At 51.3% G+C, this 18,238-nt stretch overlaps 1 protein-coding gene across 1 annotated transcript in view; it reads left to right on the forward strand.

Moving 5' to 3' along the window:
• Positions 1-18,238, forward strand: part of HECW2 (HECT, C2 and WW domain containing E3 ubiquitin protein ligase 2) — a 183,187-nt gene that overhangs the window by 89,088 nt on the left and 75,861 nt on the right. Inside the window, exons 13-14 of the mRNA XM_054723028.1 lie at positions 2,970-3,155; positions 17,316-17,450. Of these exons, the coding sequence (XP_054579003.1) occupies positions 2,970-3,155; positions 17,316-17,450 (321 nt within the window). The remainder of the gene's footprint in view (positions 1-2,969; positions 3,156-17,315; positions 17,451-18,238) is intronic.

An 18,238-nucleotide genomic window follows, 5' to 3' on the forward strand; every position in this document is an offset into this window, starting at 1 on the left:
TGCGTGGGCCCCGATGGTCACGTGCCTGTTGCACAGACGGGAAAACCGCGGGTGCTCGAGGTTGCCCGCCAGTCCTGATGAGAGAAGTCTTCCTTGTGCTTAATTTGCTCTGGCCGATGCTTTCTGCAGAGACCCGTTGAGGTTGGCACTCTATTACACGTCTCACCGAGTGGCGGGGAGGAAGATGAAAGGCCGCAGTTAATTAGGAGAGCGGCCCGAGACTCCGGAGCGCAGAGCTGTCCAACCCCAGGGACTCGCTTCCGGCCAGAGGCTGGGCCGGGCTCCGCACCTCATTACGGCCACTGCTCGTCCTAATGAAGCTCTGCTTCTGCCCTGTAGCGAGGGAGGGGCAGGCCCGATGCTCCGGATAAAGGTCGGGATGGGGCCTATTGAGTTGCTTCAATGTGGGGAGAGAGGAACGAGGGGGATCAAGAGATACGCCGATTGACAACAAAGGCTAATGGAACGATTTATCGGACGGAGTTATCCCACCATCATTTGTCCCCGAAGAGACGTGCGGGGGACTGTGACCTGGGAGCTCATTACTGTTGCCTCCAGACAGGCCGGTGTGGTCTCGGGCCTCTGAGCTTGCAGGGGCTTCTGTGGAAACAGATCGCAGCCCAAAGCCAAGTGCAGCAAACAGATGCCTTGCTGAGTGTTCGTTCAACGCCAAGGCAGGGTCAGCCACGGGCTAAGCTGTTAATTAGCTAACGTTCGCCTCTCACAGCCTTCGACTGCTTTTATTAGCCTCCGTCTCTGCTTTCATGCTAGTGCCATCTTTCCTCTCATGCCCTCTAATTGCCCACAGCCCTGCGCAGGCATGCCGGCTTGGCAGACTCTGTGCTGGGCACCTTGGTTTCTCACAGCCGTCAGAGCCTGCTCTCGGCTAGACAGGTTGAAGTGTGACCTCCAAATACTGTATACTCGGGCGTATTAGGGAACTAGACTACACTAGTATTTAGGAATGTGTGTTCTTCCTTCCTTCCCTCCTTCCTTCCTTTCGTCTTGAAAGGGAGAAACTATTTGAATGCAAAGTAAAAAGTATATAATGAGTGAATCAATCAGAATTACTACATAATAGTTATGTTATACTAGAGGCCCGGTACACAAAATCTGTGCATGGGTAGGGTCCCTAGGCCTGGCTGGTGATCAGGGCCAATCTGTGGGGCGACTGGCAGGGCGATCGGGTTGGGGAGGGGGGGCGCTGGCACCCGCCTTGGCTGGCCTGGGGCCACCCACTTGCCAGCCCAGCCCCCTGCCGCCACTGCTGGTCACCTCCCTTTGCGGGGTGACCGATGGGGCGGTTGGGGGTCCCCACTGGCACCCACCTTGGCTGGCCTGGGGCCTGCGGGCTTGGGGCAGCTCCTGCATTGAGCATCTGCCCCCTGGTGGTCAGTGCACGTCAGAGCAACTGGTTGTTCCACCAGTCATTCTGCTGTTTGGTTATTTTGCATATTAGGCTTTTATTATATAGGATAGTGTAGGTTACATGTCAGTAATGGCAAATAGCACATCGCAGTGACAAGCTAACAAAGCTGTGTTTCGCCTTGCAAACTGGACGGTCAGGGTTCTCTGATCTCCGTAGCCACTCCGAGACCCAGGGGCCCAGGCTGGGTTCCTTTCCAAACATTGCCAGTCGCTGTGCCAAAGGAAAGAAAGCTCAAGAGGGACTCACACTGGCAATGAGTGCATTGACCTGGACATGACACGTCTCAAGGGACCCTGGACACTTAGGAGCAGTGTGGACGGTCCTCATACTCACTTGTCTTTTATCCTCAGTCACTACCACAGTGCTGGGCACGGCAGCGACAGCGAGTGGTTATTAGAATGAAATGATGCCCACGGATTCTGGTTTCTGTGGGGTTTGCCTTAGTCCAGTCCGTCTTAGTCGGAAATAAATAACATAACCCAGGAAGTCAAACCTGTAGGTCTCCAGATCCAGGGAAGAGGGATTGAAAGCCCTTTGTACCGACCTGAGAATAGAGGTTAATTCCAGGACAGGGCATTCCTGGCCAGGTCAGTTTCATAGTTATTCCTGTTCCCTCCTGGGCATGTGGTATTGTGCAATGAATGTTTGTTGACTGACTTCTATGTAGACCACCCATGGCTTATGGTCCATTTTCAGGATATTCCTTAAGTATCATAGAGATGAAGACTGTAGTGTTTTTGAGAAAAAAACCCACTTTTTTGTGTGTGGTTGTGTAGTGGAATTTTATTACGTGTGCATTTTCGATAATATAAATTGGGCCGTGTGTGTGTGTGTGTGTGTGTGTGTGTGTGTATCTGTATATACACGTATACAGGAAACATAGAGGGGAAAGAATATCTATAGGTAAGAGGTGTGAAGTCCGGGTAGTGCTGTCTTCCACTCCATCCCCTGAGCTTATGCCTCTAAGAAGGTGTGAGGTGAAACATCTCCCTCTACTATGGTCTCAGATGAACACAGCTCGACTCTGAGAGCACCTCAGCCCATTGCGTGTGCTTCTCTTCAAGCACATGGCCAAGCACTTCCCCACACCCTGACTTCTGAGCGTGTGCCCGCTGCTTCAGGGGCACTCAGCGAGGGACCCGTGATCTGTTCCGATGCTGCAGAAAAGCGGGCTTTGGGGGGTTCACTGGAAGGTGGTATATTTGTCTTCAGCCCGGTTTGATTTTGACTTTCTTTTTTTTTTTTGCCTAAAACCGACGTTAGGTGAAAACGTCAGACCTGGCATTCCCTACAGAATGAGACTCCCTATGTCCTTCTTACTCATTAGCTACCTAGACCTCCTCAGGAAAGACGGCCTTGCTTTCTATAGCCTTTCTATATGATTTGATCAAAATACGTTGTTCCGTGTCTGCCCTTCCCGTGTGTGGGTCTAGAGCTACGTTGGAGCCCGTGTGCCCACCAGAGGAGGAGACACACCCGTGTGCCTGTGTGGCTGCTGCCTGTCCCAGGGGTTAACCTTGGTTCTCCATCCTTTCTCCAGAGTGCCTACCGCATGTTTACAAACAACACGTGTTTGAAGCACATGATCACCAAAGTCCGGCGGGACACCCACCACTTTGAACGCTACCAGCACAACCGGGACCTTGTGGGGTTTCTCAACATGTTCGCCAACAAACAGCTGGAGCTGCCCAGGGGCTGGGAAATGAAACACGACCATCAGGGCAAGGTAACCTGCACGCGGCCCGGGCACGGGGCTCTGTCCCTGGCGTCGGGGGGAGGCCCTTTGGGAGGTGGCACAGGCCAGCTCCTGGGTTCGAGCGAAACCGGGACCAGCAGGCTGTCTCTACAGCGGTCACCACACGCCTCGGCAGTCGTGTGTGCGGAGGACGGCGTGGGGGCGTTTGCTCCTGAGACAGTCGTGTTAGCCTGGATCCGCTTCCCCTGTGACCTCTCACACTCTCCTGCGGACCAGAGAAGAGGTGTAACAGCTTGTGTGATGGAGAGTTGAACAACAGTTGTATTGTTTTGGAGACGGTGGCTAGGAGGTTGCTAGGCAACCACACAGGGCGTGTCTCTGTGACGCTGTCCGGGTTTGGGCCTCAGTCCTGTTGGTTCAGATCCCGGATTTTGTTAGCACGCCCAACAGGAACACAGGTGGCTTCGTGTGTGGTGAGCAACGCGCAGCTGGTCTCACAGGCCGAGGAGCCACCTGTGTGGTTTCTTCCTTTGTAGACGGTGAACCGGAAAGCCGGGCTGTCAGCGGGAGCTTGTCACGCGTAGGAATCGGAATGAGGGCCTCGGTCATTTCTGTCGGGGTTCCTCAGCTAAGATGCTGTGTATTTGATTCTTGTCTAGCGCCGCTCTGAGCCATGAACGTTCTAAGCTTTTTATGTGTCTGAGCTTCTGCCAGCAGCTCCATAGGCGGTCCTGTTACCATGACTGCCAGTTCCAGGTACGGGGCCTCAGCAGTTGGTTTGGTGACCTGAGGTGTGAAGTGTCCGTTGCAGAGACAGCCTGCTGGTCCCAGTGTCGCAGAGACGGGCAGGGACTGAGCGGCGCCCTCGCCCGGGCAGCTGGCCGAAGGCACCATGCTCGCCGTGCAGGAACCGACTTCTGCATCCTTGTCTGTAAAGGGACTTGACCTCACCTGTGGGTGCGGAGGATTGCAGCGACCTGACATTGAAGTACCTGTGCTTGGCTCATCCATTCAGTAAACATTTATCGAGCACCCACGCAAGGCAGACAAGCCAGCTGCTGCGTGCAGCTGCGTGCTCATGGGAAGAGGCGGGAAATAAACAAGTAAATAAGTGCATAGCATGCCCGGAGCCTCGGCGTGCTATGATTTAAAACAGGGCCGGGGAACGTCCATCCCATGGGCCGTAGAAGGCCCGCGAAATCATTCGGTCTGGCCCTGCCAAGGCATTAGGGGTGAGTTAATGAAATGTTTGACCAAATAGGCTGATTTGAAGTTGATAATTTTGCATGGCCCCTGAATGATGCCATAAATATCCAAATGCTCTTGGCAGAGAAAGGTTCCCCATCCCTGGCCTAGCTGGTCCCGGTAAGGACTCGGAAAAGCACTGATGGTGTTATGCCTGGTGTGCAAGAGCAGCGGCAACCAGCATTCATTTCTCTTCTCAGCTCGGCCAGGACGTTTGCCTGGCGCCGGGAAGAGCTGTACGCATCAGAGAACCCCTGGCCCGGGAAACCCCAGGGGCGATGATGCTGCCCACGGCCTGCTCTGTGTAGAGACGAACTTGCTCCGTCAGTTGCACCCTCAGCGAAGGGACGCGGAGCTTGTGCATGGGGGCGGAGGGCCCTTTCTGCCCGCCCTAGCCTGCCTGACGCCTTCGGGGGACAGCGCCTGAGTCACAGCCCCTGGACCTCGAGGACAGTTTCAGTTGCATTTAGGGTGCTGTTGCCGATGAGTTATGATCGAGGGTTAAGGACAAGTTCTGTCTCCTAGCTTTTATAAAAGTTTCGATGGTTAGACAGCAGTAAGCATGATCTCGGCATGGGAGTAACAGCGATGCATCCTATTCCCTGAGGGCTGTGGACTCAAGGTGCGGGGTTGGGGGGTGGGGGGTGGGGGGTAGGGGGTGTGGAGGCAGGTTCCACCGAAAGTCGTAGGCATTGCAGCGGGCCCTGAATGTGGGCTGGGGCTGGTAGACAGCTGACGGCACAATCTGCTGGTGGATTGGCCGTTGGCTGCCCTTTGGCATGGCAGACAGACCAGGACCCCTGCCCTGTGGACAAAACGGATTATCAGCCGGGCCCGAAAGCCTGCTACTTTAGCCTCATCTCTCCGCTTCCTGCGTTAGGACTTCAACAGGATTTTTGCCTAAGCTGGACGCCTTCGCTAGAGCAGGTGTGCCTCCCTGTGATTCCCCCGTCCTTCCTGTCCAGGTGACTGGCTCCCAGTGAGCTAAAGGGACTTAAGGGGACCCTTGGGGGAGGCTCATGCTATGTCAGTGGTCAGCTGTGCTGCCAAGTCACAGCTCCTATCCCACAGGCAATGAGTGGGCTTTCTCCCAGCCCTGCAATGCGAATGAACTAGACAGAGGTCCAGTGCATGAAGTTTGTGCACGGGTAGGTTCCCCAGGCCTGGCTGGGGATCGGGGCCGATTGGGGCCTTCCAACTACCCGCCAGGGCCTTCCTTTGTCCCGCGCCGCCCCCTGGTGGTCAGCGCCCATCATAGCGAGTGATCGAACTCCTGGTCTCCCGGTTGAAATCCCGAGGGGACACTTTGCATATTAGCCTTTGATATATATATATAGATTGCTTTGCTTCCAGAGCATTGAAAGGGAGTAAACTTTTATCCATTTACTGTAACGTCAAAAGCTATCCAAGTTACAGTTATTTTCCTACCGTGCTGCGTGGCTTCTAGACTTGACATGGGATAGGGTGTCCAAATCTGCAGTTACATGAAAGGATTCTTGAGAGGAATGCTCTCGCACTTAGCTCGTTGGGCTGATAAAATTTGGCTCCCTCTTCTCAAGTGCAGCGTTTTCCTTTCGCGTTTTCATTTAGTCATTCTGTGTGCCTACTGTGTGCCTGCCACTGTGATATGCATGCTGTGGGATGCAGTGTTGACTCCATGATGTTTGAGCACCTGGATTTGATCCTTTCATGCTTACAGCAGTCTTGTAGATAGCTGCTGTGTTTACCCACATTTTAAATGCTTTTTTTAAAAAAAATTAATTTTAGATCCCTTTAGGAAGGGAGAGGGAGCGATAGAAACATGGATGAGAAGCATCCATCAGCTGCCTCCTGTACGCCCCCTACTGGGAATCAAACCCAGAATCTGGGCATGTGCCCTGACCAGGTAGCAAAACAGCAACCTTTGGGTGCATGGGACAGTGCTCAACTGACTGAGCCACAGGGCCAAGCTCCATCCCCATTTTATAGATGACGAAACTTTCAGAGGAGGCACGGCATGGTGGAAGGGAGTGACCCAGTCCCACCGAGAGTACCAGGTGGAATGGCATCTGAACCCAGGCAGCCCAGCTCCGGAGCCGGTGCTCGGAGCCTGCCTCTCGCCAGGGAGTGGGGTGAGTTCTGGTGCAGGGAGGAAGAGGCGCTGTGGGGGGTGGGCTCTCCGACACATGGCGGAAGGCAGCCCGGGGGCAGCTGCTCTCCGCTCTCCAGGGGTGAGCGATCAGCCCTCTCCTGAATCCCCCGTCAGTTCACGTGCGTTGTTTCATGACGTCTGTCTCCACTCACCTCCTGGTATACCTGTTAGCGTGTTCTGTCTTCCCAGACAGATGTCCCTTCTTCACACATTGCGGACCAGTGGTTTTATTGCTGGCTTTACCCAGTGGCCAGATATGTTTCTATCGAACGAGTACAAACAACGTTTTACATAAATGTTAAAGGCACGCTTTAAAATGAAATACCCATTGCATTTTGAAGTTATTTATTACATGTTCTTACAAGCTAATAGCCTTTTAAAGAATTCTCGTGATGGGCCACAAGCCTTAGAATAGAAAACACAAGAATTCTCATGATCCGTCTGCAATGCGTTAAGAATTCTTTTATGCCTTTTTTTTTTAATTACCCCCTTTTCTACCCCAGTGCCTGTCACATAGAAGGTTCTCAAAACAAGTGTGATGAATGAATGAAGGTCAGGTATCTTTACATAGGACAAACGGAGAAGCCCCTACCTACTCCTCCCCGCCCCCACCCCCTGTCCCCTCCTCCCCCCCCCTCCCCCCGGCACTCTCCAGAAGTCTCTCCTCAAATGACCCCCATTTGACCTCCCTTAATGCATATGTTGTCCTGGATTTTTTGCATTACATGTTGGAACACGGTAGTGATTATGCTTGTACTGCACTTTAGCTGTCTTCAATTTTGAAAAGAGACTGTTTTCTAATTACTTAAGGCCACGGGTTTAAATTGGGTGAGATTCCACAGGCTTTGGGTAGGCTCTTTGGGGGAGTTCTAGGGTGAAACATGCCCTCATTTTGAAGCAAAACATAGAAGCAAAGAAAGTTGCCCAGGACAAAAAAATGTTCTGCTTGCTTCCTGTGATCAGAGTTCTTAAGTTTTTGTACACTCTCGGGAGTACGAAAATCAAGGGTAATTTGGGATCTGGGCTACAGTTAAATGTTTGCAAGAAATATGCGACAGTAGCGTTAAAACGTGACTTGTTTCACACGTTTCTGGTCCTGGGCTGGGCTTGGTCGCTGGTAGATGCTCATGGGGACAATGCGTGTAATCTGGAAGACAAATGTGGGCTTGCGTAAGGAAAACCAAATGTTGTTTAACTTAGGAGTGTTCTTTCCTCCATCCTTCCTCTTGTCAATCTGATGAAATTAAATCTGAGGAAATAACGCCACAGTGGGGTCAGGATTTCTAGATCCATCACTATCTCCCCTGACCTCCCTGAACCCCAGGTTTCTCTAAAGGGAGGTGAGTAGCCTTCTCTGCAGCCCCCGGGGCTGTGGTTAGCATCAGCTCAGGTAATAGAGGGATTACAAATGGAAGAAAAAACAATGATGATTGTCATTATCCCAATGGATCCGGTCATTTACATAATATTACTTGACCGTACGGTACCAAAGATAAAAACTGTCCAACAAAAACCTCTCCCGGTTTATGACTTCGTTTGGGGAAAGCAAGGATCTAGAATATACAGAACGCCTCCACAGTCAAATGGACTGTTCTATTTTATTACTGTATTTATTTGTAGCCAGGAGTGCTGCTAACCTGGTTACCCAGCTCCGCAAAATCTTGATTTGCATGGTTGGGTAGCAGTAAGGATTTATAGAGAACCATAGCTGAAGAGCTTCATCAATTTAGAATTGTCTAAAGATGGTGAAGATTTATTGTTAACGGCTGACCCCTCACTCGGATGGGAAGCGCATCTGGTGCTACAGAGGCTGTGCGATTCCTGACAGGGTCCCCTTCCGTCCCCCGATGACCCGCGGACCGCCCTGACCCGCGGTGGTCCAACAGCACGGCCTTCTCCACGGGGGCTCCGTGGTCGCTCTCGGTCTTTGTCGTCCATCCTGTTTGTGACCAGGGCAGTCTGCCCTCGGAGGCTGCTCCCGCCGGAGCACTGAAACTACCCGGAGAGGCGCCTGCTCAGCACGCGTGCTCTGCTCCTGTGCTCATTCCGTAGGTTTGCTCTCCTGCCCTCTACGCTGGTGGTTACAGTCTCCATCAGCCCCGGTCATGAAAGTGGGATTTAAAAAATATATATATATCAATAAAAATAAACATATATATATGTATGTATGCATGTATGTATGTATTTTTATTGATTTCAGAGAGGATGGGAGAGAGAGAGAGAGAGAGAGAGAGAGAGAGAGAGAGAGAGAGAGAGAGAAACAATGATGAGAGAGAATCATTGATTAGCTGCTTCCTGCACATCCTGCCCTAGGGATGGAGCCCCCCACCCGGGCATATCCCCTTGACTGGAATTGAACCTGAGACCCTTCAGTCTGCAGGCTGATGCTCTACCCACTGAGCAAAACTGGCCAAGGCAAGAGTAGGTTTTTTTTAAAAAACATCCTTAGCAAGATAAGTAGCTTTCTCCTGGGAACTGGATCTGACATCAGATCCGCACATTTGCACAGAAGCATGCACTTCCTGTGCAAAGCCACTACGCGCCCTCCCCGACTGCTCCTCCCTCAGTGCCTCTCACCCGGCCCGCGGAGAGTGTGCCCCAGGCGCTGGCCAGGGCCTGCAGGGTCCGGGCCCACTGGCTTGGTTCTGGCACGGGATGCCTGGCGAGTTGTCATAGCAAAGGTAGGACTCGAACTGCACTTTGAAGGATGAGTGGGCTGTTGAGAACAAGAGATGATGGAAGAACACCCAGCATCAAGGTGTAGAGACAGGAACACATCAGGTGGGTACGGTTGGTTCCTCTGAAGAAGTATGGGCACGTTTCAAGAGACTCTGTATCAGCTACACACACACACACACACACACACACACACACACACACACACGCACACGGCAGCTGATGATATGTTTCCACCCCACGCCTGGCAGGCACCAGACCCAGGAGAGACGATGTTACGTAAGGAAACACCGGTGTCCCAATTCCAGCAGTTGGGCGGGAGGGTCCCTCTGCTCAGCCTTTCTGTTTGATGCAGCTCTTCAGTTGAGTCGATGAGGCCACCCACGCGAGGGAGGGCGTCTGCTGAACCAGTCTCCTCATTCAGATGTTAATCTGACCCACACACCGCAGACACACCCAGGGTAATGCTTGGCCAAATGTCTGGGCACCCGTGGCCCAGTAACGTGGACACATGGACTGAACCATCCCCGACCATAGCAGTGAGATAAACGCAGAGGAAGCTCCCTGCAGAGGGCGAGGTGAGCGGGAACGAGGCCGAGCGGCACGGATCATAGGAAGCCCCGTGGCATCTGTTACCACGTTCACAGAGTGGGCTTACCATTTGGATTAATGTTTTAGGAAAAGCGTTATATTGGACTTCCCTGTCAGATGTTAAATACGGAATCCCTGTTTCTCTCCTTGCCTCTTGGCTTTGTACTCTCAGGCAGTATTAACGGAGGGATCCCCCCACCAAATCATGCCACTTGTGCCTAAATTGAAATACTAGGAAACAGCGAGGTTTACAAAAAACATATATCATACATTTCCATGTTTTCTTTTTTAATAAAAATGTAAGACGGCAACCATTTTATTTTAAAATGAAATATCCTTTCCAGTCCTTTGTTTTTTTTTCCTACAAAACAAACAAACAAAAACATGTGCTATAATACCTTCCGGCTACATCGGCCTCTGTTTCCGTAGCCAAGCCTCGTAACTCTGTGGGTTTGTGCCTTTGGAGTCAGATTGGGGTTCTGAGTATCAGAATGGTCCACATCCCCAACTTGGATAAACATGACACACGGCAGTTATGGTTAGGAGGGTAGATTTTTGGGGGGAGAGAACAAATATTTGAACAGTGAAAGGGACCACAGTCTGAGCCTACGTGAGGGTTCTCATTCCCCCGGCCCTCGCGGCCTGCGTGCCTGCAGAAGTGGCCCCCGGGGTGACGTAGACTCTGGTCCCCCTCCCCCGTGAAGCGAATGGCCACCATTCACGGTCCTGGGTCAGGCTCCGCTCCGGGAACAAAATGCAACTTAACGTTGTGAGGCCTCCAGTGAATACCAAAGCCTCTTGGCAGGATACGTTCTGTACCTTGAGAAATACATTTTAGGGGGCTTTTTTTTTGGTCAACTCTACCACTGCCTTTTTTATTATTATTTTTAATCCTCGCCTGAGGATATTTTCCCACTGATTTTTAGAGAGAGTGGAAGAGAGAGGGAAAGACGGACAGAAATATCGATGTGAGAGAGCACATTGGTTGGCGGCCTCCTGCTCGCCTCCGAGGAGGAGCCTACAACCAAGGTACGAGCCCTTGACCAGAATTGAACTCGGGGACCCTTTGGACCGCAGGCCGACACGCTATCCACTGAGCCACACCGGCTAGGGCTGCATTTGTTATTTTTGTGGCACGTTCTTCAAAGGCGTTGAAACAACTAATATCTCTTCGTGTTGGTTACCTGGCTCAGTCACCCCAAGTTACACAGTAATCAGGCGGAGATGGAATTAAACTCTAAATGTATATGTAACACGTGGTTTTTAGACAATCTCTCACTCATTTTACAGGCGTAAAAAGACGTTAGGTAAGAAAACACACAAACAAACCCACGTAGGTAAAGAATCTTCCTGGGGGAGTGTGCCTTTCAAATGAGAGAATGGAGCAGAGATTGCGTTTGTGAGTTTATTTCTGAGTAAAATGCTAGACTCATGGAATCTGGAAGGAATTGCCCAAATATGGAGATGGCCTTTGCCTTTTTTTTTTTTTTTTACCTCAATTTTATTTTAAAACAGTTATCTTCATGACCTGCAGTGGATCTTTTTCTTTTTTTAAAAAAAATATAATTAGCTATTTTAAAATTTCACGGCGATGACCTTTTTCTGCTCCACCTAAAATGGGCCGATTTGGAGAACTCCATTCTCAGCGTCTGCAGGAATGTGCTGGTAGCTAACAGCCAGCTCGGCAGGGTGGGTGTGGAGGAGGGCTGATTTGTGGCACCTGCCCTTGCCCGTGGTGTAAATTCTCCCGTCACCGCCAGGTTCACGCTGCCAGCAGCGTTGTCAGCCGGCCCACAGAATACCTTACAACTTCGCATCAGCTCTTAGGAGCCAGGACAAGCCATCGCCAGAATACTGCTAGCTCTCCTATAATATTCCAGCACCTAAATACCTCCCCCCCCAGCATAACACTAGTACACTACCTCTCCGTTAGCTAACACTTCACATCTAAAGTGTTGGGGGACAGTGAACTTACCGACCCCTACTAACCAACCAGCTGTTTCTGGAACTTTAGCTGAAGCGCCATGATTTCCGTTCTCCCTCTTAGCAACTTTATTTATTTACTTTTTAAATATTTATGCTGATTTGTAGAGAGAGAGGAAGAGAGAAGGAGAGAAAGAAACATTGGTACGAGAGTGAAACATCCATTGGCTGCCTCCTGCAGTCAATGGCTGCCATCCATTGGCTGCCTCCTGGGGGTCAAGCCCAAAACCCAGGCATGTGCCCTGATTGGGGATCAGACCAGCAGCCTTTGATGCATGGGATAAGGCCTGCGGAGCCACACCAGCCATCTCCTGGCAGCTGTAGATCTCTGATCATAGCAGTTCAACCTTCTTCTTTAACTTTTTTGTGTGACTGTGACACATGTATCATGAAATATTTGGGCGCACTCCCTCCTTCAAGTGAACCAGGTGGTTGAAAACGTTAGCATGGCTATTTTTTACTTATCATAAACTGTATCTTTAAGCCTTTTTCATCTCTGCTGTTGGTAATAGGATATAATGCAGAGAAAATCACGTAATTCCTTATACTTAGGGAGCTGCTAGGGGACCCAGGAGCTGAGAAGAAATTTATATTTTGGAAGGGAGGAGTGAATGTGTGCATAAATATGATCTTTATAAAAATTAAAGTTGATTTTTTTAAAAACATTTCTAAGACGTTACAGAGTTGAGAAGCCGGAAGTTAGGACAGGTTCATGACGCGGTGCTTCTGACTTATAAACTGTTGTTCTTTCATCGTTTCCATGGCTCCTGTGAGAAAGGAGGAGAGAAGGCCTGATGCCCTTTCTGTGGCGTAGTTACAAGTGCTTTGGGGTTTTTTGTTTTGTTTTTCTCTTGTGTTTGTTTACACAGTCTTTTAATATGGATTTCTGGTTTGGCAGAATGTTTATTAACTGGAAACAATTTCAAACTTCTGTCAGTAAGATTTGTTGTGCTTGAGGTCGGTATTTCTTCACAAATACGGATGGCCTTTTTCTTTTCTTAAAATAATAGAAGCTTTTTTAAAAAAAAAAAGAATTGTGTAAAGAGAGAAGCATATTTTGTTTGGCTTCACCAAAATACCCCTTGGCTTGGAGCAGCCCAGAGCTCCTGCCTGAGACCAGGCCCGGAGCAGGGAGAGGGGAGAGGGTTGCAAAGTGAGATTTCAGCTGGGTCCCTGCATTCCTTTCCTTTGGACTGTGTGGTGGGTCTAGTTGGCCCAGCACTGGGCGGCTTGAGGGACTTGCCTTAATGACACGCAGCAGTAGGAGGTCTATGTCCTTCAGATTGGCTTTGCTGGTGGCTAATCTAAAAAGGATGCATTTTTTGAGACCATTGCTTTTTTCCTGGAGTCGATGTTCTCAACATGTGCTCACCCAGACAGAACTTGTCAGTACACGTTAGATACTTCCACAAAGACAGGCAGGCTGCTCAAGAACGGTGTCATCAAAGGTCACCCCAATTTTATTTTTGAAAAAGGACGAGGTCAGTGTCATCCCTGGCTTGAACTAGTTCGGGTATCCTGCGGGGAGGGGACCCACTTTCCTGGCGTAATCGAGTTGTGTGTCAGAAATAGAAATGGCGAGCCTGAACGTGGCACAGTGATTTCTCTACGCTTTCCTCTCGGTTCCAAAGTGGGATTCATGTCCCGCCGCTCCCCTGCGACCTGCGTGGTCCCCTTTAGGTGGATAAAGCAGAGAACAAGGACACCTGTCGGAAGGCCACACGGTGGGCGGGGCAAAGCCAGAATGCTTGCCCATGAATCGCTTCTTTTCTGAAAAAATAAATATTTTTTTAATTGATTTCAGAAGGAGAGGGAGAGAAACATCAATGATGAGAGAGAATCATGGATCAGCTGCCTCCTGCACGCCCCCCACTGGAGATCGAGCCCGCAACCCGGGCATGTGATGGAACCGTGACCTCCTGGTTCATAGGTTGACGCTCAGCCACGGAGCCACGCCAACTGAGACCTCAGCGTACCAGGGAGGGTTTGGCTTGCAGCCGAGACCCAGACAAGGTTTGACGCACAAGATTTCATTCTCTCACGTGAAGAAGTTCAGCGAGAGGAAGTCGGGGGCTCTCCCGGTGGTCCCTCAAGTTCTCAGGGCCCTGGCTCCCTCCAGCGTTGCGCTCAGCCCTTCCTCGTCTTCATGGCTCCACACGGCTGCTGGGGCTCCGGCAAGGACATCCTTGTTTCAGGGAGCAGATGGATGAAGGCCAGAGGGAGGGCCTGACCTTGTAAAATCGCCTTGAATAAGGGGAGGAGGTTTCCGGAATACCCACGTGACGCTCTCTTTGTATCTCACCGTCCAGACTTAGTGTGGACCACACGTGCCTACAAGGAGCCCAGAGCGGATAGCTTCGCCCTTCTCCATTCTCTTGAGCCAGAAACACTGTTGTCCTTGGAAAAATGTCTCAGAAGTTAAAACTTTATTGTTAGTCATGATAACATAACTCATGTTTAAGGGCTCACGGGCACTATCTTCCACGTTTTATATGAACCATCATACTTCACCTTCCTTAGATGTGGGTGTTACTATCCCCATTTCACAGAAAAGAAATTGTGGTTTCAAAAAAGGTACGTTTTGCCCAAGGTTATGTCTCTAGTAAGGGGTGAGCCGGAGCTCAGAGCCAGACTTGTCTTTTTCCAGGTCCCAAGCATCGAATCACTGCTGTGCCTGCTGCCGCTCACGTGCTAGCGTGGTCATTCATTCATGTCGACCCTGGGATGGTGTAGAACCTGCTGTCCTACTTGTGGTTTTATAGTCTTCAGCTCTTCACCCCTTTCACCCAACACACACACACACACACACACACACACACACACACTCATTTACTTTTCCAAATCTTTAGGTATTTCTATGCTTATGTAAAAGAACACGGCTTTCTATACTTGATTGATTCATTATAAGTTGTCTTTCTGTATGTTGGTCAGGCGTCTGCATGTTAGCGTTTGGGGCAGTTTAGAGGAACCCTCAAAGCTAGTGGTGATCACAGAGCGAGTAAGAAAGAGCCCTTACCCCGGGCATTACAGTGCGATTCTGTGAGGACGGACTGTAGACGAGCCTCGGAACATCCAATTATCTGGTGAGTCGGCATGTGAATCAGAGCTGCCCTGGTGCGCACACCCAGGTGTCCCGGTAATTACAGGTACATCGTGGTTACCGCCAAACGGCCGCCCACCCCTTCAAAACATTCCCAAGAAATTAGGTGGAGTAAACAGGCAATTCTATTTCAGTGCTCCTTATAGCTTCCCCTTAAGCAACACTACTCACATTCTCACATTATGATTTTGGTAATAGAAGCTGAATCTTAATTTACATAAAGTAGATATGGGGTTAATTATAATACCTACTAGAGGCCCGACGCACAAAATTCATACAAGAGTAGGCCTTCCGCCCTAGCTGGTTTGGCTCAGTGGATAGAGCGTCTGCCTGCGGACTGAAGGGTCCTGGGTTCCTGATCAAGGGCACATGTCCAGGTTGTGGGCTCGATCCCCAGTGTGGGGCGTGCAGGAAGCAGCCAATCAATGATTCTCATCATTGATGTTTCTATCTCTCTCTCCCTCTCCCTTCCCTTCCTCTCTGAAATCAATAAAAATATATATTATAAAAAAAAAAAAGAAAAAAGAGTAGGCCTTCCTTCCCCTGGCTGCTGGCACTGGCTTCCCTCTGGCACCCGGGATCCAGGCTTCCCTCGCAGCCCTGGCTTCGTCCAGAAGGTCATCGGGAAGGACGTCCGGTCTAATTAGCATATTACACTTTTATTATTATAGATTATTTTGAATGTCCACTTGTAAAAATAGTTCAGTTCCTATTTTATGACATTTTGAATAGTGGCAGAAATAATAGACCATTATGTTAGAAATTCGAGTCGGGCGGGGGGTTGGGGGGCCGGTGGTGACCTTTGACCTGTCTACGGGTTACCCTTGGTGTGTGTTTCCCACAAGGCCAGGGAAGGAAGATGTTCCCCCGGCAGGGGAGGACGGAGAGAGCATTGCCCGAGGCTGGGAGGCTGGCGACACCGTCTCCTACAAGACTTCGCTTATTCCTTCCCGTCCTTGCCACCTGCACGTGGGACTTGGAGAGGAGGGACGGGCAAGGATTCTCATCTTGTCTGTTTCTCAGCTCTGTTTTCCGGTGCGCCTGCTCCTTGAAGTTATTTCTTCACGAAGAAGTCCTTCTTTCCTACCCGGGCGCTCCCTGCACCTGGTCCCCCCGCTCCTGGTCACGTGTGCGCAGAAGCGCTGTGCTCCATGGTGGGGAGGGCTGTCCTGGATAGGCACGAACCAGTCTGTACCGGGGTCTGCCTGGGCCTTTCCATCCCGTGTGTAAGCTGCTTCGGCGAGCGAGCCGCCTCAGTTCGAGAAGCCGGTTTCCTGCTGAGGCTGCCTGGCCTGTCTCGGGTGCCCTGGCCCTGGATGGACAAGTAATGAGTCTCCGGCTCTCCCCGCAGTCGCTCTCATCTTGGATGACCTAATTAGCGTTATCTGATCGTGGGAAACTTACGTTTCCTAATTGTCCTTGAGATCACGGGCTTCATTATTACCTGGAGTGAATTTTACTTGGAAAACTTATACCATTTGGCTCCGAAAGACAATGATAAGTAGCACTGGGTGTTGATCTTTAGAATTAAACAAACAAACAAACAAAAAAGATTAAAAAGGCAGCTTTCTTACACTGTATGAAAGTACCGAGGGAAGTGGTTTATGCTCATTCATGACATCATGTCATCAGGGAGTCTGCCGTGAACACAGTAGGCACGGTTTCCTCCCGCTTATCATGGGGGAGAAGTGTTTGTTATGAATAAGGAGCCTGTTTATTTAAGGAATCTACAGAGAGAACTTCAGCGCTGGCCCAGAGTCACTGCGTCTGATAAAATTCGTATGAATGAGGGATCGGTGGCAGAACAGGAAGGCAGGGAGGAAGATTTTGAAGTCTTGGAAAACTGGCCAGAGAGTGGGATGTTGCTTCTATAGGTGATGGGTAGCCAGTAGGGGCTCAGGATTGGAGCGGGGATGTAATCAAGGCGCAAAGAAAGAATAATTCTGGTCCTGAGGTGCCCGTTCAATGAGGAAGGGCGGCGATGTGGGTCCCCTGAGGAACTGGCAATACTTGTACGCTGGGACGGGACAGAGAGAGGAGGCACTGCCGTGGGAAGTGGGGGGCTGGTGGCTGGCCGCAGAGGAGAGGCAGCGATGGCGGTGGGAGTTCCGGGTGACCAGACGTGGGAGTAATTGTGGATGGCAGTAAGAGCTTAAAGAGCATCAGTTAAGAGAAGCCCGAGTGTGCACTCATGTGACTTCTTTCTGAGATCCTATCTTCGATGACCGTCGCCCAGAGTGTTTCCTAAAACCGGGAATCAGGTGCCTTCCTGCTCTCCTCATTCCAGATCCCATCGAAACGTGTCTTTCTCTGTTTTGGTCTTTTCTGGGGGTGGGGGTGGTAAGGAGAAAATTTCCCCACATTAGGAGGAAATGGAGTTAAGACCATTGCTCAAAAGTGAGACGTGGCAGGTCAGCTGAGAAGCGTGCGGCGCGCACTGACCACGGCCTGGCTTGTCTCCTAGGCGTTCTTCGTTGACCACAACTCCCGGACCACCACGTTCATCGACCCCCGGCTCCCCCTGCAGAGCGGCAGGCCCACGAGCGCGCTGGTGCACCGGCAGCACCTGACCCGGCAGCGCAGCCACAGCGCGGGCGAGGTGAGTCACACCCGGGGACCGCCGACCGGGGCTGCTGACCCTGGGACCCCCTGACCACGGCTGCTGACCCTGGGACCCTCGACCATGGCTGTTGACCCTGGGACCCCCCTACTGGGGCTGCTGACCCTGGGACCCCCGACCGCGGCTGCTGACCTTGGGACCCCCCGACTGGGGCTGCTGATCCTGGGATCCCCAACTGGAGCTGCTGACCCTGGGATCACCCCCCGATTGGGGCTGCTGACCCTGGGATTCCCCCCCCCGACTGGGGCTGCTGACCCTGGGACACCCCGACCGCGGCTGCTGACCCTGGGACCCCCGACCGCGGCTGCTGACCTTGGGACCCCCCGACTGGGGCTGCTGATCCTGGGATCCCCAACTGGGGCTGCTGACCCTGGGATTCCCCCCCCGACCAGGGCTGCTGACCCTGGGACACCCCGACCGCGGCTGCTGACCCTGGGACCGCCGGCTGGGGCTGCTGGGTGCTCCAGGGTGGTGATGTTGGCTCCTCCTCCCTGTTTCGCTCTCCTGGTTTGACGTAGAGATGCTCATTGGAGGCTGGGAGTGCTGGAATGTTGACAGGGCTCCTTTGGAGCCCCGTGGAGCCCCGTGCCCAGTAGAAGAAGCAGGCTATAGGAGGGGAGACGCAAGAAATGAGAGGTTTTCTTACACTCAGAGGATGGTGCGAGAGAGAATTCATAATGTGGTAAAATATTTAAGAGGGGATGATGAGCCTGACTGGCGTGGCTCAGTGGTTGAACATTGACCTGTGAACCAGGAGGTCACGGTTC

The sequence above is a fragment of the Eptesicus fuscus genome, chromosome 11 (genome assembly GCF_027574615.1).
Source record: "Eptesicus fuscus isolate TK198812 chromosome 11, DD_ASM_mEF_20220401, whole genome shotgun sequence".
NCBI lineage: Eukaryota > Metazoa > Chordata > Mammalia > Chiroptera > Vespertilionidae > Eptesicus > Eptesicus fuscus.